The sequence below is a fragment of the Aethalodelphis obliquidens genome, unplaced genomic scaffold (assembly GCF_003676395.1).
Source record: "Aethalodelphis obliquidens isolate GAN/ISIS:26980383/991018 unplaced genomic scaffold, ASM367639v1 scaffold40, whole genome shotgun sequence".
Lineage (NCBI taxonomy): Eukaryota > Metazoa > Chordata > Mammalia > Artiodactyla > Delphinidae > Aethalodelphis > Aethalodelphis obliquidens.
Window position 1 is genome coordinate 13,552,327 of NW_020837984.1, and position 25,984 is coordinate 13,578,310.

At 44.9% G+C, this 25,984-nt stretch overlaps 1 protein-coding gene across 3 annotated transcripts in view; it reads left to right on the forward strand.

Annotated features, from left to right (window-relative positions):
- ARHGAP25 (Rho GTPase activating protein 25) overlaps nt 1-21,398 on the forward strand; it is a 90,822-nt gene extending 69,424 nt beyond the window's left edge. For 2 of the 3 annotated variants that reach the window (XM_027131883.1, XM_027131884.1), the window contains 7 exons: nt 1,145-1,352; nt 6,459-6,591; nt 10,486-10,559; nt 12,428-12,549; nt 13,363-13,559; nt 16,198-16,721; nt 19,517-21,398. In XM_027131883.1, the coding sequence (XP_026987684.1) occupies nt 1,145-1,352; nt 6,459-6,591; nt 10,486-10,559; nt 12,428-12,549; nt 13,363-13,559; nt 16,198-16,721; nt 19,517-19,724 (1,466 nt within the window). In that variant the 3' untranslated portion in view covers nt 19,725-21,398. The remainder of the gene's footprint in view (nt 1-1,144; nt 1,353-6,458; nt 6,592-10,485; nt 10,560-12,427; nt 12,550-13,362; nt 13,560-16,197; nt 16,722-19,516) is intronic. The other variant, XM_027131882.1, reaches the window with a different exon arrangement.
- The last annotated feature ends 4,586 nt before the right edge of the window (nt 21,399-25,984 follow it).

Genomic DNA, 25,984 nt, shown 5'->3' on the forward strand with positions numbered 1-25,984 from the left:
AGAATCATGGGGGAAACCAAAGGGCTTTGGGAACAGTGTCCTAGCAACTGGAGTGGTCAGTGTAACAGAGCCCTAATTATGCCAGAGAGAAAACCAGGCAGGACAGGGCTGAAACCATGACTGTCTTCTGAATCTCCAGGACACAAAGGCATGGGGCCCTGGGGCCCTATGGGGCCCAGCCAACCAGTGTCCCGATTTGTAAACAAACCTTGTTACGCTGCTGGGGTGGGGAAATTATAGAGCCAAGTGCCGACAGGGCTCAGTGGAGATGGCCCACACATGCTGAAGGGAGGGAGGGAGGGAGGGAATTACACTGAAGGCAGTGTAATTTGGAAAAATATTTTTAGAAAGCAATTTGCATACTGTAGTCATTAAAATGTTCAAAGCACTTAAACTAGGAATTCTACATGTGGGAATGTAGAATGCCCTAAGGAAATAGTCCAAAAGAAGGAAGAGCCTAGGTTCATCCATCCAAATGTTAATTAATCAATTAATTAGGAATTATACATTGCACTATATACATTCCAGGAACTCTGCTAGGGGGGGTGGCCATGTTCGCTGTGGCCACGCTCATAATAGTAGAGCCCGGAAAACAACGTAAATTATTTAAAATGCCGCAATGGTTTAATACGGTATGAGACATCCGCATGATAGACTATTATGCCTTAAAGCTGCATGACACAAGCAGAATTCAATTGCTTCTCCTGAGTTTACTACCTGGGCTTGAATTCTGACGGTACTGTGTGCTGGCCCCTGACCTCTGGCAAGTTCATTAGCACCTCTAAGGCTCAGTATCTTTCATCGGAAGGCGGGCACAGTGATATCAACATCTCATGGGATTCCTGTCAAGATTAAATGAGAAAAGGTGTACACATTCAGCATGATTCCTAGCACAAAACAAGCACTCATTAAAAGCGAGTTGTTATTTTAAATATGATAAATGCGGACAAACAGAAAAAGACAGACTGCTTCAAGTGGACCGCCCCCAGTTTATAGCCCCAGGAAAATAGCCCCAGGAAAATCTGTGTGATTTGTCTTCTGTGTTTTGTTTAGACAATCAAGACCTAGACAAAGCACTTTGACCTATCAGTTCCTCCAAGGGAAGTCAGAGTGACGGGCAGGCTCTGCTTTTTTCTCTTCCCAGCGGTGTTCGGCCAGCGCTTGGATGAGACCGTGGCCTATGAGCAGAAATTCGGCCCCCACCTGGTGCCCATCCTGGTGGAGAAGTGTGCCGAGTTCATCCTGGAGCACGGCCTGAACGAAGAGGGCATCTTCCGACTGCCTGGGCAGGACAACCTGGTGAAGCAGCTGAGAGATGCTTTCGACGCAGGGGAGCGGCCCTCCTTTGACAGGTATGCCGTCCTCGCCTCGCCTCTCCTGTGCCCTGCTCGGCCGAGAGGACCTCTTTCTACCAGTTGAGCTATGGGACTCGGACAGATGCTTCCAAAAGCCCTGGTTTGCAACAGAAAGAACCTTTCGTTTTGCTCATAACTCAGAATTTGGGAGCCTGGAACGCAGTTAGAGGAACATTCTGATCATTTAGGTGAGAGATGATGGAACTAGAACTGGGGCCTTGCAGGGCAGTCAAGAGGTGTTTAGGATATGGTGGGAGGGGAAGGGTGGACCAACGGAGCAAGATGGGACTTAGCTCTAGGCACGCACTTCGGAGCGGGTGAGGGGTGGAGAATTGCTGAGCTGCCTGTACCGACTCTGGGTGGTGGATAAGACACCATGTCCATATCCAAGGGCTCCATGGTCTTCCTCAGCTTTCCAGAAACGGCCAGAGCCAGGACTTCTTGTTAACTTGGGCGACCACAGTTCCGTGCAACTCTGAACTTGGTTCTGAACCCTTTGGGAGGGGGTGCATACCGACATCTTGGCGTTCTCCCAATCTCCTCTGTGGAGGTTGCCCAGTCCTGTTTGGGGCATTCCAGACGCAATGACATTTCTTCCACCATCCCCCTCCCGCCCCTGCTGCTGCAGCCACCCTGCCAAGGTTTCCTTCTCTGCCCTGCTCAGCAGGTACGACCGCCACCCGACATTGTATACTTTCTGTCTGTTGTGCAATATTTGCCCCAGTTGCCTGCACGCGCTTGTCCTGCTGGCAAGAAAGAACCACTGTTGTTTCCAAATCGGCAGCCCATAAAACAGGATTCATTGAGACGGGCCTGAACTCTTCCAGTTTCCAAAGGCTGAAATCCCCCCAAGAGCTTATTTACGATAGAGGACTCGGGCTGATTCTGGGAAAATCGTGAACAGCTAAGTGTGGTGCTGTGTGGAACGTCTCGCCCTCCCTCTCCCTCACCTCCCACTCCAGTCACCAACGATGCCCACCCTCCCTCGGAAGCATCGCCGAGACCCGTCTGTTTCTCTCCATTCTCAAAGCCACTGTCTTAGTTTGGATCACCATATGTCTGTCTTTGCTGCCCTTGGCATGCAATAGGTTAATTTATCAAGGTGCTGTATTGTATCAGGAAAGCAACAGGTGAAGATGTTACTGGAACTAGAGCAGGTTAGGGGCATCAAATTTACAGAGCTTTCAGCAGGACCATAAATCACATTTCATTATCAGGCACCTATTCAATCAAGTTCACTACCTTTATATTCACTTTTCTTTTTATGGTTTTAACTAGCTTTATGTTGATCAAAAAATACAGGTGGGTTGTTGCGAAGGCAATGAGAACAGTCAGCCAGGAGGACTAGAGGTGATGGTGGGGATTGCCGAACACCTGCCCAAGGCTTGAGCTTCTGCATCTGTAAAGTCAGCCTGGGTGGTAGACTTGGAGTCTTTGATTCTGTGAAATACTTGGGGCTGGAGGGAAGAGAGTTACCACACCTTGTCATGATAGCTCCACCCTCTAGAACTGAGGGAAAGAGTTTACACATCCAGTAATAGGAAGGGTGGCCTCTGGCTCTTTGGAGTCCTCCCAGGGATGACTCTCGTGTCCACGTGACCCGTGTGGGTGCTCACCTAGATCGTCTACATAGGTCACGTAGGCAGTTCCACCAGAGATCCCCAAAATTGCCTCGCTAGAATGAAGAAAAACAAAGGCGCTCTTACTAGGTAGATTCTACCGGATGTATCTGGCGCTCATTAAACATATAAACAGTATGGGATGGATATCCATCTACTGGGATGGATACTGCCAATACACGATACACTTCCCATACCTATATTTCTGTGAGAAAATGACATACATGCCACATTATAAGGTCAGTGCTACAAGGGAAGAGTAGGCGGACCACCTGAGAGGCCCTGGCTAATCTCTGATGGGTCAGGCATTGATCTCAGAAGTTCATATAACCTCATATAGGGATGTTCAATTAGGTTGGAGGAAAAGCAGACTCAGGAAAAATCATGCTGGAAACTTAGATTATAAGCATGACATCTGATCCAGCTCTGTTACAATGGGGGCACAAACATTAAATGAAAACTGTAAAGACATAACTGTAGAATTTCCATTGTGTTAAATGCCAAAAAATGAAAAACAGATGGTATGAATACCATCTATTTTTCATTTCATTCCATTTTTTCATCATTTTTCATTTCAACAGGAGGCTTTGGACATGGTCTGCTGGATTTAGAATGCCCCCCCCAAAATGACACTTATGCTGAGACAATAAACAAGCCTGAGGACTTAGCCCCAGACCAAGCAGCATCATCTTCCCCTGGCAAAATGAATTGGGAAGTTTTCTGTGGTTTGCAATATTCTATGAGGATTTAGATGGCTAACTGTGTTTTCTGATGATAATTTTGAAGTATCATTCCTATATGTGTGGTTACACCCCCTTTCTCTTTTCTAATGTTGGCTATTAGTTTCTCCTGATTGAACTATCTATAGAGTTTGTCTTTTTTTATCGCTGTTTCTCTTCAAAAGTTTCTGGTTCTTGATGTATCATCTATACTGTTTTTCTCATTTCCAATTCTTTGTTTTCCATATTTGTTCTGTGGGTATGTTTTGAGTGTCGGGGGCTGTGCCAGTGATGGACAGTGCATTGGAGAATGGAGTCGAGGAGCCAGGAGGCCAGAAAGGGGCTGGCAGAGTCCTAGCAAAAGACCGTGGCCTCCTGGAAAAGGACAGGGAGTGAGGCCTAGAGGGATTGCTGGGACATTTGCCGAGTGGGATTAGAGGATGCGGGGTGAGGAAGAGACTTCAATCAAACCTGAGACCCTGGACTCTGATGAAGCCCACTGGGTGGACTGTGATGCAGAAGATTTGGGACAAAGGAGATTTTAGGACTTAGGAGAATGCTGCTCCTGCAAAGTGTCAGCTGGCTGCTGTCCTGCCATTTTCTGGGGAACTTCTCCTGCATTTTGACGAGAGGGCTTTGCCAAGGTATTTTTAGGCAGTGACTCAGCAGGGAAGGCTTTTCCAGAATCCCCACCTTAAGTGAATGGTCTCCACCCCCGATTTCCTGAGGGCAGCAGTGGAGCAGAGGCAGGGCTCTGTGCCAGCTCAAGTTCTCCTTCGGAGGCAGAGTTCACGGGCTGCAAAGTGGGGAACCTTTCCAGAAGACAGTTCCAACCACTGGCCGTCAAAAACCAAAAAGAAAACATTTACGTGAAACGTCAAGATAGAGAGCTCCACAGTCAAGCCTTGATGTTCTGGTTTCTGAGGCCTCAGATGCCTGCCTTCTTCTCCTGCCCAACTCCACCCCTCCCGGCTCTCCTCCAGGATGTGATCCCACCCAGCCCAGCCGCTTCTATGTCCCCATTGCTGAAGCCCAAGAGCCACTCAGATCAGCTGGACCTCTTGCCCCATCACAGCTTTTCAAAATACTACTGGGAGTGTCTCTTACAGATACCAGTTTTTCTTTTTCTTTCTTTCTTTTTTTATTGAAGTATAGTTGATTTACAAAGTTTCAGGTGTATAGCAAAGTGATTAATTTATATAAATATGTGTGTGTGTGTATATATATATATATATATATATATATATATGTATTCCTTTTCAGATTCTTTTCCATTGTAGGCTATTACAAGATATTGACTATTGTTCCCTGTGCTATACAGTAGGTCTTTGTTGTTTAGCTATTTTATATATAGTATTGTGCATCTGTTAATCCCAAATTCCCATTTGTCCCTCCACCCCCTCTTTCCTCCTTGGTAACCATGTTTGTTTTCTATGTCTGTGAGTCTATTTCTGTTTTGTTAATAAGTTCATTTGTATCAAATTTTTTTAAGATTCCACATATAAGTGATATTGTATGATATTTGTCTTTCTCTGTCTGACTTACTTTACTTAGTATGATAATCTCTAGGTCTATCCATGTTGCTGCAAATGGCATTATTTCACTCTTTTTTATGGCTGAGTAATATTCCACTGTGTATACATACCACATCTTCTTTATCCATTCATCTGTCGATGGGCATTTAGGTTGCTTCCATGTCTTCGCTATTGTAAATAGTGTTGCTATGAACATTGGGGTGCATGACCAGTTTTTCTTGATATGAAATAAATATTTTTCACTAATGAGTTTCAAGTATATGGTATATTCAGACTTATTTTCTCTTATAGAGCTGCGGAATAAACACAATAGCTCCATAAACCAGGGATCAGCAGACTTTTCTTAAAGGGCCACATATGAAATATTTAGGCTTTGCAGACCAGACAGTCTCTGCTGCAGCTACTCAACTCTGTTCTTATACCAGAATTCAGCCAAAGACAATACAAAAATGCATGAGCATGGCTATGTTCCTATAACACTTTATTTATGGATACTGAAATTCAAATTTCACATGATTTTCACATGCCATGAAATATTCTCCTTCTGAGTTTTTTCCCCAACCATTTAAAAATGTTAGATCCATTCTTAGCTCACAGGCTGTACAAATAAAGGTGATGGGCCAGGCTTGGCTGGTAACATGTATATGACTTGGTAACATTTGAGTCTGCATAGCTCTGTCACTCCATGAGGACAGAGATCCTGTGTGTCCCTCAGGTTCACTGCTGAAACCCCAGTGCCTGACATAGTGTCTTGCACCTAGTAGGTTCTCTCAACACATTGGTTGAATTAATGATTGTGTGAATATGTGAATGAATCCCAGACCTACTTTAAGCTCTCTGATAGACTAAAGAGATCAATGGGTCATAGCTATAAGGAGTTACCACATGAAAAACTAGAGACTAAGTAGAGAATGCTCAATTGTACTAAGTGACTTGGAGAAAGAAGAAAGCAATGAAGACTAGAATAGTTTAACAGGCTTATTGGAAGAGTAGACCTTAAACTTATCTTTGAGGCAGTTAGGTAGAAGAGATAAAGGAAAAGGTCTTGGGGGTTATTATTCCAGAAGGGGGAGTTGCAAAAATATTTTGGTCAGATACATCTTTATCAGACTCTACTCCTCTGCAAAATTTCTTTTTGGAAGCTGGGATCTTATTCAGTGGATCACCAAGGGGGAGGTGAGGAGAGTTCTGGAGTTTTGTTTTCAAAAAACATTGTTTGTTTTTTTCCAGAGATACAGATGTGCACACGGTAGCCTCCCTGATGAAGCTCTACCTCCGAGACCTCCCAGAGCCAGTAGTCCCCTGGAGCCAGTATGAGGGTTTCCTGCTCTGTGGTCAGCTCATGAATGCAGATGAGGGAAAGGTTTGTATCTCAATAGAGTTAGTTGTCCTGCTTCAGAAGGTGAGGGTTACTGAACACTATTCTGGTAGGCAAGCAACAGTGGGTCATGGGTGAACCCCATAACTTTTGGTGAGATACTTTGTCAAACTGGAACTCTCAGCAACAAAAGTCCAATGAATCCAATCATGGTGACAGCCTTTATGGGATGTTGCACTCCAACAAATTACTGGACTATCATTAAATACCCCCAAGTCACTCTAAAATTAGTAAGAGAATGAGGATGCTTCTGAGAAGGGTTTCAAGCAATATGGCCTTGCTAAGACCCGCTGGGACAAAAAGACAGACTGACCCACCTGGAGGGCAGGTGAGAGGTCCAAATGTTCTAGATCTGTGATGACCATGCGTGTCACGCATGGGTATACAAGAGACACATGTGCCAGGGAGAGGAAGGACAGAGCTTTTCTTGGTTCCTTTCAGCTGCAGCTGCCTGTAGGGTCTGCAGTCCCCATCTGCAGCATCATGCAGCTCCTCATCAGCAGGAATTTTGATCCTTATGTAAATTGTTTCCTTAAAGCCCTTATAGTCAACATGTTAAACACCTAACCAACCAGCAAAAGAAAACCTGACTGACAACAATAAAACCATTATGGTTTTTAACCAAGATTTGCAAAACTAAATGGCCCATGAATGCATTTGTTACACAGCTAATAAAGGGGTCTAACTGCCCATTTTGGGGAGGTTAGTGTTTAGCACTGCTATGTTAAAAGTTCTCTCTGGCAAAGTGGTGCACAGAAAAACTTGCAAAGAATTTCACTTTGATTTTGCCATTTAGCAAATGATGCATCTTCTGTGAGACTCAGTTTATTTACTTAGCCCAAGAGAACTTTCTACAATGATGGAACTCTTACCTAACTGCGCTGTCCAATGTAGTAACCACTAGTTATACGTGGCCACTAGGCACTTGAAATGTGGCTGGCACAACTGAGGAACCAAATTTCTAATTTTATTTTATTTTATAATAGTCACATGTGTCAAGTTGCTGTTGTATTAGACGGCACAAACTTAGACACATTTCATAATATCAGGATTGTTTTGGGGACCATGGGATATGTGTCACAAGTGAGTGACATTTTAAAATGATTGATTCAAGGGGATGTTTAGTCTCTGCTCTACTTCAGAATTTATTATATAGTATGCTCCCAGAAAAAGTATATATATATATATGTATATATATACATATATATATAAAATCATTGAAGAGATAGTGCCCTAGCCCTGGAAGAAAATACAGCTGTGAGAACTTCCATCCTGATTCAGAGGGAGGAGACTCACAAATTAAGTAGATCCTGGTACAAGAAAAAAGGTGGTTTTATATTTTAGCATTAGGAAAGAAAGAGCACAATAAGGATGCAACTAATGCACTATAGCCTTTGTAGCTATTTCCCAACACAAAAATTAGGTTGCATGATCTGATTTTAGGATATCTTGTGTATGATTTATGAATTTTGGGGGGGTTAAAATAGGATATGGAAAGTCTTAATTTATACAGGCATATCAGCTCACCTTTGCAAAAGTAGTACAATTTTATGGAATAAGGTTTAAAAGTTGGCTAAAAAGATGAATGCTTCCGGTGATGTCTTGCCCCACAGCTTCAGGGAAAGGAAAGGAGGTCCGTGGATGCAGTTCTGACAAGCAGACTCCCACCCCTGAACTTCCTTGGTTTAGATCTGCTTCGCCCAACTTTTCTCGATCTCAACATATTTGAGAGTTTCTAATCCATGGTAACACAGATCTGGACAGGGTGAGGGATCACAGCCTCTCTCATGGGTGAAAACGTGGCAGAGGCGATCACTGGGAGGCGTGAGTCTAAAGCAACCTTTGCAAAGAATTTACTTGACTAAACTGAAGAGGAGGGAATCAGTATGAAGCAGGCATTCTAGATCCAGTGGGGACCAAGTCACAGCATGCAGGCCGACACGCCATAGGGTGCATTTTCTCCTGGAGGAGCAGCTCAGGTTTGAGGAGAGCCTGTGTGTCTCATGTGCACTGGTGCATTTTTACACTCATGATGTTGTAGATGGTGACTGCAGACACTATAGGCACTGTGAGCAAAAAGAACAAAGAAAATTCACTGTCCTTCCTCTTCCTGGCACTTGCATTCCTTGTAGGGCTGTCTCTAACATTCAGTGTCATCATGAAGCTATAACCTTCGGACCTCTCACCTGCCTTCCAGCTTGGTCAGCTGTCCCTGGGTTCTAGCAGCTCCCAGCAAAACCATATCACATGAAACCTCAGTTCTCAGAAACATCCTCCTTTTCACAATACTTTTAAAGTGACTTGGGGGGCATTTGGTTCTGGTCGAATTCTTTATTGGAGAGTTACAGCTCAAGCATTTATTAAGCAAACAGTTATTGGGAGTATGGTGATCAAATAGTTCTTGCCTTAGAGTAGCTCTGAGGCAGGGAGGAGGACATAATCGCAGATGAATAAAAAAACACAAGGTACAAAAAAACAGTGAACCTCTCCAGGCTATTCTTGCAACTTCCTGTGGATTTACAGTGATTTCAAAATTAGAAGTTTTATAAAAATAAACAAATGGGACCTAATGAAACTTAAAAGCTTTTGCACAGCAAAGGAAACCATAAACAAGACCAAAAGACAACCCTCAGAATAGGAGAAAATATTTGCAAATGAAGAAACTGACAGAGGATTAATATCCAAAATATACAAGCAGCTCATGCAGCTCAATATCAATAAAAGAAACAACCCAATCCAAAAATGGGCAGAAGACCTAAATAGACATTTCTCCAAAGAAGATATACAGATTGCCAACAAACACATGAAGGATGCTCAACATCACTAATCATTAGAGAAATGCAAATCAGAACTACAATGAGATATCATCTCACACCAGTCAGAATGGCTATCATCAAAAAATCTGCAAACAATAAATGCTGGAGAAGGTGTGGAGAAAAGGGAACCCTCTTGCACTGTTGGTGGGAATGTAAATTGATACAGCCACTATGCAGAATAGTATGGAGGTTCCTCCAAAAACTAAAAATAGAGCTACCAAACGACCCAGCAATCCCACTACTAGGCACATACCCTGAGAAAAGCATAATTCAAAAAGGGTCATGTACCACAATGTTCATTGCAGCTCTATTTACAATAGCCAGGACATGGAAGCAACGTTAAGTGTCCACTGACAGATGAATGGATGAAGAAGATGTGGCACATACATACAATGGAATATCACTCAGCCATAAAAAGAAATGAAATTGAGTTATTTGTAGTGAGGTGGATGGACCTAGAGACTGTCATACAGAGTGAAGTAAGTCAGAAAGAGAAAAACAAATACCGTATGCTATCACATATATATGGAATCTAAAAAAAAACAAACAAAAATTGGCTCTGAAGAACCTAGGGGCAGGACAGGAATAAAGACGCAGACATAGAGAATGGACTTGAGGACACAGGGAGGGGGAAGGGTAAGCTGGGACGAAGTGAGAGAGTGGCGTAGACATATATACACTACCAAACGTTAGGTAGATAGCTAGTGGGAAGCAGCCGCATAGCACAGAGAGATCAGCCCGGTGCTTTGTGACCCACTAGAAGGGTGGGATAGGGAGGGTGGGAGGGAGGGAGACGCAAGAGGGAAGAGATATGAGGATATATGTATATGTATAGCTGATTCACTTTGTTATACAGCAGAAACTAACACACCATTGTAAAGCAATTATACTCCAATAAAGATGTTAAAACACACACACACACACACACACACACACACACAACTATGGGAACAGGAGTGACTGCCAAAGTGTTGCTTCTGCAGAGATACACCAGTTATGCTCCAGGGTCCCATTGCTGGCAAGTGAGCAGGCTCTTCTACTGGCATTAAAAATCTCTTCCCAGGCTCAGCAGGAGTTGATGAAGCAGCTCTCCATCCTTCCTCGAGACAACTATAGCCTCCTGAGCTACATCTGCAGGTAAGAGGCACCTGGTATCAGTTCCATAATTTTCAGCCACACCAGAATGAATTCCCCAGTTAGAGGAGGAAAGAGTATCTCTGTGAACTTAAGAGATTCTGTTCCAAACCTCTGGAAGGTCAACTCTATTCACATAGCACTGAGGTACTTTCCTGTGTCCCCAAGATAATTGAAAGGATCCCGGAAAACTAATCAGCATAAAAAAGAAACATGCTTCCTTCTTCAAGCCTGCCCCAGTGCTGCCCAGAGTCCTGGGACAGGCATTAGAACCCAGAATCCTTGTAATATTTCTACAATTATCTCCCATCTTCCTGTCTCTGGACCATAACTTAGCACCCCAGAGACATTCATCCCAGGCCACCTTTCTTAATTCCCTTTCTGAGGATGGACCTGCTATGTGCTGTCTCTGTGGCAACACATAGCGTGTGGATTGACCCAGATCTGGCTGAGTTGGGAGCCTGGATCTCCATGTCAGACGTAGCTGAAAGTTATCTTTATTTTTTTTTAATTTATTTATTTAATTTATTTATTTTTGGCTGCTTTAGGTGGGCTTTCTCTAGTTGCGGTACGCGGGCTTCTCATTACTGTGGCTTCTCTTGCTGTGGAGCACAGGCTCTAGGCGCATGGGCTTCAGTAGTTGTGGCTCGTGGGCTCTAGAGCACAGGCTCAGTAGTTGTGGCGCACAGGCTTAGTTGCTCTGCAGCATGTGGGATCTTCCCGGACCAGGGCTCAAACCTGTGTGCCCTGCATTGGTAGGCGGATTCTTAACCACTGTGTCACCAGGGAAGCCCTACTTTTATTTTTTTTATATAATTTTTTGTAGTTTCCAGATGATAAAAGAGTTCCATGCTTGATATGGAAACTAGGAGAATATGAAATACTGTAAATAAATGAAAATTTCCCCAAATCCCCTCACCCAGAAAAAGTCACTGTTAATATTTGAGTGTGTTTCCTTCTGAATGTTTTTGTCTCTGTGATAGATGATCACATGCATCAATATAAATATAGGGCAACAATTTTTATACCAAATTAGAAATATATTTTTTAATAAAATATATATACATATATGCTTGTATCCTGCTTCTTTTGGCTAAATGTTGTATTGTGAGCATTCTCCTATGTCACAAAGTAGGATTATACATGACTCCGTAATATTCCATAATGTTTCCTTATTTGGACGCCCCTCCCCTGCCACTTATTTGATAATTTCTCTGTATTTGGAATTTTATGTTGCTTCAGCCAATTCACTTAAAAATGGTTTTGAGAGACAATATTTAGAAGTGTTTTTTTCTGATCTTTTCAGGTTTTTAAAATAGTGAATCTGAGAGCTTCATTCCTCAAATAGGTAGGATTACAGCAAAAATTCAGCGTTAGTTTTTGAGCACTTGCTGCGAATTTGAGACGCTTGCTGTTGTAACCTGAGGATGAGAGCAGGGAGGCACCATGAATTCCCATTTCTGAGATCTTCCCACGATGAAGTTTTCTTCTCTGGAGACTCCGCTGGGATAGGTGCTGAGAGCCTGGGAGAGAAGCCTATAAAGTCAGGACCAGGGATAGTCAAACACCCATTTTAGTCCTCTTGTCTCCTCTTAGCTCCCTGAACTGGACCCTGCCTCCTGCTGATGTGACTCCTCACCCACCCCTGGCCCCAGTGCCACCATCAGCAGCTGGGTTGCGTGTGTCTCTTCTTCCTTGATCTTGACTCTTTCAGGGGGAAGCTAAATCCTTGTAGTCAGAGCAGACCGGTCCCATTCCTGAGACCAGAAGTAAAGAGTTGAGACCCACCTCTGGGATCCTGTGGGTACCTGGAAGTGCTTCCTTGTAGCAACTTCCTATTTCCTACTCTGGGATTTCCTGGTTGCCCACAGGTTTCTCCATGAAATCCAGCTGAACTGTGGAGTTAACAAGATGAGTGTGGACAATCTGGCTACTGTGATTGGTGTGAATCTCATCAGGTCGAAGGTCGAAGACCCTGCTGTGATCATGAGAGGTACGCTGGTCCTGTGGTGAATGTAGGGGCAGAGGAAGTAAAGACAGTGACATTGCTACCAAATTGCTCTGCAATTTGCCAAGCATTTTCCGTTGATCATCTTGTCTGAGTTGTAAAATAACCCTGTGAAATAAGCAGGCAGGAATTATGTTCATTTTCCAGGTCACAGCAGAGCAGAGAGGTTAAAGATTTACCAATTATCACACAGTATGATAGGCTAGCACGAGAACAGTTAGTTAGTGTTTCTTAGTCTTTTAGTACTTTTAAACATCCTTAGCCAGAGAGAGCAAACAAGTGTGATTTTATAAGACAACTCCCAAAGAGGTTACTTGTAAGGCTGTGCTGAAAAGACTTCTGAGGTAGTGTCTTGGTTCAGTGAACAAGAGTCCTGACACAGAGTACTGATGTCTGCCATGGTTTGGGGGAGGCAGTATGCCTGGTATTCATCCTCTATGCATGCAATAAGAAATCAGATGTCATATTGAGGGTCACATCAAGAGAGAAAGATGTATTCATTTTCTTTCCTGTCGTATTGCCTATAACCTGATCAAAGACTGATCCAGAGAACTGTAGGCCGAAAATAACCCTCTTTCACCCCACTGCCATATTCTTCCTCTACCCCATCCCATTCACCACAATCTCCTACCCCAAGCAATTAAGAAGGATCCTGTGAGGAGCAAATGAGGTCCTTTGGGGCCATGTGGTTTTAGAGTCAAGTTTAGAGACAGATATCTCATGGGTGGAGAACCTTGAGGACCACCTGCCCTCTGCCCCATAGTCCAGCACTACAAATCTCTTTCTTCTTTCTTTCAGGAACTCCTCAAATCCAAAGAGTGATGACCATGATGATCAGAGACCATGAAATCCTCTTTCCCAAATCCAAGGATGCACCCTTGTCACCCCCTGCCCCCAAAAATGACCCCAAGAAACCTCCAGTGGCGCGAAGCTCTGTGGGCTGGGATGCCACTGAGGACCCTCCAATTTCTAGGACAGATAGCGTCGGTAACATGGTAAGGTGCAGAGAGCCTTCCTCCTTCCATCCGACTCTTCCTTCAGTCCAGGTCATTCCATGTAAGAGCTGCTCTGGAGTGGCGATTTAGGGAGTCCTGGGTGATGCTGTGGCAGTGGGCACAGCTGATATAGACCCATTTGAATGAATCTTGAAAGCCTGGCCTCTTTCAAAATCTAGTTTCTAGTTGGTATCCTGGAGGTGGGATTGGTGACATGTGTGCCCATCCCCCAGTGACTAAGCAATGGGAGTCCTCACTAAAGCCCACTCTAAACCCTTTTAAACTCAGTCCAGGGAATTTCGATGGGGAAACTACATATCGCAGTGTTAATGTTCTAGTGAGAGTTGTTGAAAATTCCGGGTGAAAGTCCAGAGAGAACGGTTTCCTGCTAAGCCATGAAACGTGATTCCTTTCTCAGAGTATGTGATGTGTTTGTGTAATATTTCTCATTCCCTGATAAGCTGTCTCAGCAATGTCAACCCCCTCATTTGTACTGAAGGGTTGGGGCTCACGTTCACAATGTCAAAAAACTCTGCAGACTCTGAGATTTAGACTATTTAGGCCAATAATTTACAAAGCTCAAATATTTTAACGTATTTATAGAGGCAAATATTTTTTAAAAGAACGTGTGAACTTTATATAGCAGCGTAATTCTTTATGTGTGGTCAAGGAATGAATGTAAAATTTCCAGTTTGCCGGGTAATGTCCGTTGCCTACTGTTAATCCCGAGGTTGATTAAGAATGTATTGGAAAAAAGATGGTGGTAGTTGTGATTTTTCTTGGGTGAGGCCTGTCTGGACACAGTGCATTTACTAATACTCTAAAATCAAATTAATATTTAGAAATGTTTATACGTCATATAATGAAATCATCCTAGACGTCTTTGAGAGTAGCCAGTGTTGTACTCAGTTGACAGGTTTCTGTATTTATTGTAACAGTACGGGCAGCAATGGACAGGCAGTGTGCTGGGAACCTTAAATAGAGGTTTAAGTCCAGATGGACTCCTCCATCTGGAGTCCTCACCGTTACTTTGTAGGGCAGAATTTATCATCCACATTTTATAGATGAGGCGCGGAGGCTCAGGGAGGTTGACCAGCTGTCCTAAGATGACAGCAGTAGAATGGTAGAGTGGGACTTAGATCTAGTTTGCACCTCAGGACCCAGGTCCTTCTGATTCCAGGTGGGGTTGCCAAAGCAGGTGATGAGCTAGAAGCATCAGACAGACAGCTTGAGATCTGATTCTCTCATTTTAGGGCTCAATCTTTTTAATTTAATCTAAAAATATATACGCATCACTCAAGAAAGTCAAAACAAAAGAGATACGTTTAGAACTCCTGCTCCCTCTGCTGTCTTCACCCACCTTATTTTTCCCTGCCTTTATCAGTTTCTTTTTTTATCCTTCCAGTGTTCCTTTATGCAAATATAAGCAGATATGAGTGTAAATTGTTATTTACCTCCCTTTTTACACAAAGCATAACATGCTCACTCTCTCCCTCTCCACACACACACACACACACACACACACACACACACACACTACTGTGTATCTTGAATTTTTCTGTTTAACAGATACCCTGGAGACCTTTCCATGTCAATACATAGGCAGTACCTCATACAACCTCAAGTTTCTGGCAGATGTATGGTGTTCCATCCTGTGCATGTACCGTGATCTACTCAGCCAACCTCCATAGATGAACAGGTTTCTTTTACTCCTTTGTACTACAAGCAGGGAGGCAATGAATAACCTTGACCATACTTCATTTTGTGCTCAGGCAAATGTATTTCTGGGATAAATTCCCAGAAGTATGATTGCTGAGTCAGAGGGTAAATAGATTTGTCATAGGTAATTTTGATTAAAATTGTTAAACAGTGGTTGTGCCATTTTGTACTTCCACCAGCAATGCATGAAATAACCTATTTCCCTATAGTTTCGCCAGCAGAGTGTGTTGTCAGATTTTGGAGGATTGCCCATCTGTTAGATGAGAACTAATATTTCAGTAATTTTAATTTCAGTTTGAGTTTTTCCTGTTATAAGAGTGTTCAAACATTTTTTTTATGTTGCATTTTTCCTCCATGAAATCTCTGATCTTGCTCTTTGCCCATATTTATATTAGTCTTTTTCTTCTCAATTTTTATGAACTTTATGCATTACGGAGAGTAGCCTGTTGTCTGTGATATACATTGCAAATATGTTTGTCAGTTTGTCATTTCTTCTTTGATTTAGCATGTGGTGGTTTCTTTGTTTTATTTTTAATTTTGTGGGTCATGGAAACACATGTGGGTTGAATTTATCAAATTATTCTTATATGGCTTCTGTATTTGGGTCATAGTTAGAAAAGTCCCCCCCCCCATTCTAAGGTTATAAAAGAATCCTAGTTTAGGGCCCCTTACCACAAGCAAACCATTGATTTTAGTCAGCAGTTTACCTCTAGAGCATGAGTTCCTTCAAGTATAATATCCTTTTGGAAAAATGCCACACAGATAATCAACTAATGTGACAAATTAGGAGATTGTCTTCTAATTGAGTTTCATAGGTGTGTGGCCAGGAGATACTTTCTTTCAAGTCTCTAATCCTTATCTTGGGAACGTGACACGTGTGGGAAAAACCCATGTAACATCCGTGGTCACTTTCTTCTAGGCCAGCGACTCAGATGCAACCAGCCCCACTGGACAACGGCCAAGTGATGGGTGTCTAGAAGACAAAGCATCCAGGGAAAAGCCAGGAGATTGGAAGCTGCAGTCACGAAAAAGGACTCAGACGCTCCCTAACCGGAAATGCTTCTTGACATCAGCTTTGCAAGGTGCCAACAGCTGCAAAGTAGAGATCTTTAAAAATGAGTTCTGGTCTTCTTCGGAGGGGAAGGCAGGGGACGGGCACAGGAGAACGATGTCTCAAGGTGTGCCACAGTTTCTCGACTCCCAGCGGACTTCCACCTACGATAACGTCCCCACGCAGCCGGGGTCCCCTGCGGATGAAGCCGGTACACTATCATCCCAGGCCTGTGACTCCAAGAGTGATGCTCTTGCCAGCCTAAACTCTGAAACCGGGCCTGGGAAAAATAACTCTGGAGAAGAGGAACTTGAATCTTTGCAGAGGATGGTCCAGAAGCTGCGAAAGGAAATAGAAACACAGAAGCAAATGTATGAGGAACAGATTGAAAAGTAAGTCAAAAGTAAGAGGGCCCTGGGCAGCCACTCGCCTTCCATCTTGAAAGCAATAGGGATTGTTCTCCTCTGCCAGAGAAGTGACATTATAAAACTTCAGTTACAGAAGACGTTATCTACAGCAGTTGGGCCTAATGAGGAACAGGGCAAAGGCATTGAGGAGATGACTAAATTAGTGAAAACTCTAAGCTTTACCTTACATTCATGAAAAGTTAAATATGTAGCTTAAGTAGTTTAATCAACTGTTTCCAAACAGTGGTTGTTTAAGCATCAACATGTCTTAATGAATTAAGAGAAATTTTTAAAATTTTCATATTAATGTCATTCATCAACTCTGCAAACATTTATTGAGCATCTACTACGTGCCAGGCACCATCTCAGCTGTTAGAGAATAGCACTGAACAAAACACACAAAAGCCCTTTTGCTTATAGAGCTTTCCTTCTAGCGGAGACAGACAGAGAATACAAACAGATAATTTAAACATATGCTATGTTAGATGGTGGAAAATGCTAGGGAGAGAAATAAAGCAGGGCAGGGGGTTGGGGAGCTCAGGAAGGGGGTTCCAGTGTTACATAGGGTGGTTGGGGAAGGCCTCACTGAGAAGGTGACACTCGAGCAAAGGCCTGAAGGAGGGGAGGGAACTAGTGAGGTCCACGTGGGAGGGGTTGGGGTGGGTTTGGGGGAGAGCAGGAAAGGCAGAGAGAACCGAAGTGCAGAGGCTATGGGAAGGGAGGGGTCTGGCGTGTTCATGCAGAGGAAGAGCGGTGGTTGGTGGCAGCAGGGGAGTGACTGAGGGGAGAGGGCAGAGAACGCAGAGGGCCTGGTCAGCCACCTGAAAGCCTAAGTGAGGCAGAGCTTCTGGGCACCCCTGACCTGACTGAGGCTTCACTGGGTCAGGATCACTAACTCTCCACGATCTCCGACTGCAGCGGGTGAACGGAAGCGAGGCCAGTGACATGGCCATTGCCACCATTTCACACAAATCTCTAAGATGCTCAGACATGATTTGCTCACTTGAGTAGATAAACTACTTCCTTGAAATCTTTTTCACACCACTGATTTTTCCTGAGAAGAAACCTCAATCCAGATTTGCCTGAAGTCACACTAATCAAAAGTTAGTGAAATGTGAACCTAGTGGGGTTTTCGAACGACGGGTACTTTTCAGTCCCTAGAGACTCAGGTACATGAAAGAAAGACTTTGGTTAGCCTGATCCTTTTTTCCCTGCAGAGGGCCGCCCATCTAGAACAACACGTAACTTCTTGTCTAAGAACCTGAAATCAGCTATTTATAGACTCTGAGACTTGAGCGACATCTTGGCAGTGACCAAGGCAGCCCCAGAGTAGACACTGAGCCCCAGTTTCTAGCACGGGGGTCTTTGACAGGGTGGGGAAGAACTAGCTGCCCTTGAGGTGGCCACTCCTCCTGAAGGGAACAAAGTCTTCTGAATCCACTGTCAGGGGAGCCTCCCATTCCATCCTCGGGAGAGGAAGGAGAATTAACATTCTACAGTGCCTGCTCTAAGCTTCATGCTTCAGACACACCTTCTCATAGAATCCCCTCAGTTAGCCCGTGAAATAGGTAATACCCCCATTTTACAGAAGAAATGGCAGTTTAGGAAGTATAAAAAGGTTGCACAGCTAGTCATTGGTGGGGCTGGGATTTGAACTCGGGTCAGCCAACCTCCCAAACCCACTCAGATTCTACCTCTCCACTGGAGTCAGTGGTCAAGATCTAGCATGGTGTCTCTTTTGAGGTTTCCCCCCCAAAACAAGAAAGATATGGAGACCTCAGAGAAGAAAACTAAATTTGTAATGGGTGGAATTCCAGAGGAATGAGACTAATTTGGCTTTAAGAAGAAACAGGCAGGGGCAAGCAAGGCTCTGAAGAGAGCCCATTGCCTGCAAAATGGACCAAGGCCCTTGAAGATAGAAGCCAGAGATGAGCTCAAACAGGAGCTCAAGTCTCCGTATAAAAATGAGCAGGCCATTGGGTAGCAGGGAAGCTGCATCTCACAGAAAGAAATTCTGAAGCCACTTTCCAATCATAGTCTCCTCATAGGCCTGAAATTCCCTCCTTTGGCTCAAAAATGTCATATGTACTCTCATTCCCAAGGGTTAATTCGGCACAGCCTGGAGGGAGAGAAATGGGCACCTGAGGCTAGACTGAGATTTTGGCCAGTAACAGTGAAAATCCTGCGAATTCAGGAATCCAACAGATCCTTCACTTGGAGTGGGATTCAGAAGCAAGGGTGGGACTGGCAGGACAGTTGCTCCCAAGGGGCAGCTCCCCCAGATTCTCCAAATCTCGGTCCCCAGGAGCCTTCATAAGAGAAGGCTCTGGTCCGTGCTCTGCAATGAAGCAGGATGAGAAAGCATGCATGTGCACACAGGTGCCGAGAATCTGGAATCTGGATGGGGTTCAGCAGTCAGTCAACCTTGCAACTGAGCAGGACAGATGCAAGGCGCTGTGGGGCTGTAAATATTAGAGGTGGTCTCTTCATTCAAAGACTTTATTGTGTGGTGGGAGATACAAAACACAAAATGGCATGAAAAACAACACAAGAGATGTCATGGTATGGATGACAAATGACAAAAATGGGGACAGGCTCTGGGAATTCAGGTTTACTGGGAAGTCCTCCTGTCGGGGGTGGGACATAACTAGGAAGTACAGGTTGGAGATGGGTCTTGGGATGTGGAAGGTTAAGTGGACAGAGGGGGTTGAGGGCAAGGCTGAAGAGAAAGTCTAGAGGTCACACCCCATCCTTTCATTCTTTTCTTTCCTTCCTCATAGCCTTGAAAAGGAAAATTACGATGTGTGGGCTAAGGTGGTGAGGCTCAGTGAAGAACTGGAGAAGGAGAAGAAGAAGTCTGCAGCCTTGGAAATCAGCCTCCGCAACATGGAGCGCTCCCGGGAGGATGTGGAGAGGAGGAACAAGGTCTTGGAAGAGGACGTCAAGGAATTTGTCAAATCGATGAAGGAGCCCAAGACCGATGCTTGAGCGTCCCAGGAGCACCACAGAGACAGCCTGCAGAGACCTAGCAATGCTCCCTTTCTCGCTGCTAGCTGATGACCAGGAAGCGATATTCCTCCCTAAGAACGAGAGGACATTTTGGGGGGGAAACATCACATTTCCCAGTAGATAAATCAGTGGAGTTTGCAGGAGGATAAGCATGAGCAGGGACTTGTGTGGACATCTCCGAGCCCCGGGGCTGTATTCAAAGGGATTGCATTATCCCACTGTGGTCTCAGGCTGAGTGAAGTGGCACCTCCCATGGCTGAATAGCTGTGTCCAATGGAGACTCTGCTGCAGGCCACATCCCAGGACCCAGGCAACGGGCTGACCCCAACAGAGGCTGCACTGAGGAGTTGGTTCTTTGTTTCCTGTGTGGGACATTTCACCTAGTCAGATGGCCTCCGGGTGTCTCTGAGACACAGGGGCCAAACATGATATTCAGCTTTTGATTTCTCAGCCGTGGTGGGCTGTGTTTTGAAGGGCTGCACCTACTGAAGCCGGGACCCCATTCTGCCACCCGTCCCCCCGCCATGACGCACATTCTCCAGGGCTGCAAACTCAAAATTAGTATTAGGCAAAGACAAAACAAGCAGTAAACTGGATTCAGGAAAGCAATTAGAAAATTAGATTCAAATTTAAAAAAAGCAGAGCTCTTGGCAATCCATACAACACCATTATGAGAGTAAAAGTCTCCCCTGCCTGGGGAAAGATGTGCCGCTCTCTGGGCACATGGCTTGATGAGCAGGTCACGGGCTGCATTCCAATCCCACTTGCCTTTCAGGGGCCACGACTGCATAGGGCAGGCCCACTATGATACAGCTTCCTTAGATGCTAGTTGGGTGTTTAGATAGTAACAGTCATCCTTCTGCATTAAGCCACCCTGGCCAAGGCCCCTGGTGAGGCCCCAGGCCTTGATACGTAGGATGGTGGAGTCTTTCGTGGTTTTTGTCATTGTTCTAGTTAGGTGGTCTCCAGGCTCTTTTGACCATGTACCCCATCAATAGAAAATATTTGAGCATACATTCCTCAATATAGGTATATTTATTTATTTATAAATTATACACACGTACTACTGTATTGCTATATCATAAAACATAGACAGGACAAAAATTGAATCATGATGAGATAAAAACAAATATAAGTAGATATTCTCAAATGTGCTTTTAGCTCTGGAAACTCCTGGCCCAATTTCCCAGCAGGTATTACCTGTACTAAGGTTACATAGTTCATCCCATTACTCCCATAATTTTCTTGAACTCTTGAAACCACGTGGCTGAATTAGTGGTTTGGAATCTCTGGTTACCACAGTGAGAGTTTAGTCTTCTGCAGCACCTGTGTCTCCTCCTTTATTCCTTTCTCTCCCTTCGTTTTCTGCCTTTTTCTCCTCCTCTCTGTGCTTTCTTCACTCTAGTTATTCCCCACTGCCTGTGGCCGTGACATATTACTCACAGAGTGAAAGGGATGGACAGGGGGTCGGTGTTTCTCAGTCCTGCTACCCAGACCCTGCTCCGCCCACCTCCAGCCCCCCAAGGACCAGACTGACAGAGGGCAAGGATGAGCCCTAGAGCTCCTCGTAGAGACTTGCTTACAGCAGACTGGGGGCGGGGAGACTGATTTGGAACATCGTTAAGTAAAGCAATAAAATATTTGATTTCCTGAGTTGATTTGTTTTTCAGTTACAGAGTAGCAAACATAGAAACACTTCCTGAACACCTAATGTCCACTGATGAGTGTCTGTAGTTCTGCCAGACATGTGCCATGTTCTCCCATGGGTTCCTGGCACGGACCCTTTGAATGCTAACATAGACTTGAGTATGGAAGTAGCCGGCTTCACAGTTCCAAAGGGAACATTTGTTTGAAGTAGCAAAGAGGAAGCCCTGAAGCCTGTTTTCTTGGGGGTCCACGTTATAGGACCTTGCTGGGTCTCAGGCTGGGTGGAAGACCCATGTTTGAATCCCAGGCCCCTCCTGGTCAGGTGATACCTCTCATTCCACACCTTTTGCCAGAACTGCAAGATCACAGAGCGGCAGGTCCAGCATCAGAAGACAGAAAGTCAAGTCTTCACAATCGAGAGGGGACCTGGCTTGCCTAAACTGCTCCTGTGCCACCCTCCATATGAGGAGAACACAAGAAAGAGTTTCTCCAGGACCCCAGGCCATCGTGAGTCCAAGGAAGGGCCAGGGAAGAAGATCTGGGGTCTGAGGCCACTGTCCTCAATGCCCCAAAAGACCACCTATGCTATGCATGGCAACGTAGCTCCAGGCCTTACCTGGACCTGGGAGCCAATTTCTGGAAGGCAGAGCCAGACTGACCTATGTCACCGGTACTCTCTTGGACCCAGGAGCTCCCACTGTTACTTTCAAAGCCCTGCCATGGGCAGGATCTACTGAATCTGCCTTTTTCCAGCCACCCACTCCTTCGCCGTCCCCTCTCTTCTACTGGCACAGGTGCTGAGAACTCCAAAAGGTCTGCAATATGCATGTTCAAACCCCTTGCCCTCTTCCCACCAACATTCTGCATGTCCTCACAGCCTCGAGCATGACACGTTAGGGCATTTTCTCCTAAGCATGAGGCACATCTGATGGTTTTCCATACGTGTGTGCACTGGGTAGGACACTTTGTATTAGGGGATTGGCTGGGATGAGTCCTGTCTACATCCGCTTGGACCACTCTAACGAAATCCCACGGACGGGGTGGTAGCTATTTGCCACAGCTCTGGAGGCTGGAGGCTGAGATCAAGGTAGGTGAGGCTCCTTTTCTGGGTGGCAGGCTTCTGGTTGTATCCACACATGGCAGAAGGGGGTAGGGAGCTCTGTCGGGCCTATTTTGCAGGATATTAATCCCATTCGTGAGGGCTCTACCCTTATGACTCACCTCCCAAAGGCCACATCTCCTAATACCATCCCTTTTGGGGGTTAGGATTTCTACATGTGAATTTTTCTGGGGGGTGGGGTGACAAACAGACCAGAGCAAATCTTTTCCAGTGAATCTTGGTCAGTCTGAGGCCTGGAGAGATGGAATGTGACGTCACTAGTACAGAGTTTGCTGCCGAGGATGCAAACAATAGACGTTTTGTTGTTGTTGTTTTGACCAATTGTTTAAGTCCTGCTCAGAGGCCCATCCTCTCAGGAAGCATGGAGCAGGGGACTTCAAAGCAGCCCAAGGCTCTCGAGAAGCGGGGGAAGAGATGCAGCACGGCACAGTAGCTGATGGCTGGGCTCCCAGCTCAAGACAGGAGGATGTGTGTGCACTGACATCATGTAAACTTCCACATTCCATCCCTTCCTCTGCAGATACCATCAGGCTGTGTGCTGGCCCGGGAGCAGAGAGATCACTTAGAGGCTAGTCTTGCCATTCATGTGGGCTGGCTTCACGAGAATGGCATGAAATCTTTCATCCTGCAGGAGAAGCCTGGGTGAAGGGAGGCCCCAAGGATGGAGATTCAGCTGTTGCTCAAGGCTGGCCTTTGGTCAGCAAAAGAGAGCTGCCGAGTGACTTCAGACAAGGAGTGAGCAGAGAGTACCAACAAGGATGTGCAACGCCAGCCTCTCTTTCCTCTGATGCCTGGAAACTATCTTAGGATCCTAGAACAGCACTGGAAGGCACCCTTGAACTTGTCTAATCTAACCTGTTCATTTAATGGATAATGAAACCGAGACTCAGAGACAAGTGAATTGCCGGTGTTTATGCAGCAATGAGGAAGAGGATTAAAGGGCTCCTCTGATCCACTGTGCAGGGATTCTTGGCTTCTGTCCAAAAGTTCTCTCCCCCAGTTTCACAACCATACTGTGAAGCTCATTGAACACCAGTCGCTAAGTGCTTCCAGAACATAGAGCTGGGCTCAACTCTTGGTCGCAACAAGACCCACCTCATATGATGCCAGTTTCCACTTCCTCTGCATTACCAGTGCTGTCCTGAGACAGTGGTTCTCAGACTTGGCCTCACAGTAGAACCTCCTTAAGGATTTGATGCTCAGATCCCACCCCATATCAACTGAATCAGAATCTTAGTGGTGGGACCTGGGAATTTTCTTTTCTTAAAAAAACTTTCCAGTTAAGTCTAATATGCAGACAGGATTGTTAAACATGGTTCTAAAACTGCTAAGTTTGGCTCAAGTCATGACTAATGATAATATTAAATCTACCTGCTCCCCTTTCCCATCTCCAGTCAACACAACGGTTGATTGGAGGATACTCTCTGTCCTCCCTTCTTGTTGGTTTATCATGTGTTCACTCATTTAGGATAAGAGATGCCTACAAGATAGAAAATGGATTTAGGATATGAACCCATTTTTTAGATGGGGAAAACTGAGCCTGAAGATGTTACCAAAGAATTTCAGTATAACAGTAGTTTAGTTATTGAAGAAGTCCCAGGAGTTTGATACTTCCTTAATACCTGGGGATACACTCAACTTATACTTTAAGGGTTGACATAGGCCAAGGAGATAAGCACTTCATGGCTTGATTTAAAGAGTCGTGAGAACAACTCTGATTAAAACCATCTCCCTTTCAGACTCATAGTAGATTGAGAAATCTCTACCAGGAGCCTTTGGGATATTAACCACAAATGTGACATTCCTGGGAGACACCCATGAAGCTTGCATTAATCATTAGTACCATCTTTATACCATGTAGTTATCTGATTCCTAGCAGAGAGCTGTGTAATTAGAACGGGAGCCTGGTGGGGTCAGTTGTGCTGTGGGTGGTGAGGTGGATGGAGTGTGAGACTTCACCACGGAATAGTGAAGTGGGGGACGCTGGTCACCTGAGAGCACAGGGTGTACAATCTGAGATGGGTGAAGAGGTAGGGACTTAAAAGGGGACAGGGGGACTCAGGTAGCAGGACGGAGAGCTCATTTGCTCTCAGACAAAGCTGACAACTGATCAAAGTTGGCACTTTGACCACCTTTTCTGCTCCCTTCTCCCCTTTACAGATTGGTGTCCTCCCAGCCTGCAAGGCCCATCATGTTCAGACATCATCCTGGATCCTTGATTGTTGTCATCATCATCATCGACCTCATAACAGGAACTACCATTAATAAGGAACAAATACCATATATTCTCTGTGCCAAGGATTTTGTACATGTCATCTCCTTTAAATCTTAAATCGACTCTTGGATTAAATGCTACTCTACCAATTTTACAGATGACAAAATTGAGGTTTCCATGTAGCAGAGCTGGGAACTGACACAAGTCTGTCCAATTTGCCCAATGCTATGGCCCTCATGTAGAGGAGTGCAACATAGAAAATTATCTCTTAAGTAATGATAGATTAAAATAAAATTTCCAAGAACGTTCCAAGTTTTTTAAGGAGAGAAGACAGGTGTGGGTCCAGGAAAAAAAATCACTAATTTCGCCTTTTCTGACTCAGCATCAATGTGGAGAAATATCTGCAGGCAGATGCCTCCCCACAACCCCAGATCTCACCCCACCTGCTTGCCCTGAGGATGGATGGAGGCCACACATCACCTGGTCTTTTCCTGGAGTCAGTTCAGGGTCCCATGTCATCAGCTCCACACTTAAAAGATCTCTTGGGAATAACTCTGGGACTGGGGTCTCCTAAGAGCCTCTGGTTCTACTGTGCTAAGAAGTCAGTCTCTCTACTCTGAACTTTCTCACTTATTCTCAACCCTCTTTTCCATTTATTTAGAAAACACTTTTCTCTTCCCAGGAGCCTAGAAGGGCCCTCAGTGGGCATGCTGGATGCTTTTGAAGGATGTCCTGCCAATGAGATCGTTGGGAGAGAGAAAAACCTCCCCCTCTTCCACGTGGAGGTGGATGTGGTGGCAGGGGTGGGGACACAGGGTCACGTGTTCCCCATCCTTTCCTCATCTTAAGACGTGTCATAAGTTAAATATATGCTCTGCCCTGTGGAACCTTAGCTAAAACAGACCGTGCTGGCTGGAAGCTTGCAGCTTCTGAGCAGAAGGCACCGGACAGTCTTCAGTCTGTTTCACGTGGTCTGTTTCCTAAATACTCCTGGTAGATCAGCGAGCAGAGGAAATGTCGCCATATGAACTGCTCTAAAAATAAGGCTCATCTAATGATGTGTTTACCCACACCTGCCCTCTCTTCTTGCTTTTTATCATTACTGCCTTTCGGCTAGGATGCAAAGCCCTAATTTCCCTTAGAAGCTGTCCTGGGGCTGCCACCAAACACGTTCATTGGGAACTTGAACTTGATCACCAGGAAGCAGGTGGTCTGGATTAGATATAGTGTTTATTTTAGGACCGGATATTACCTTCA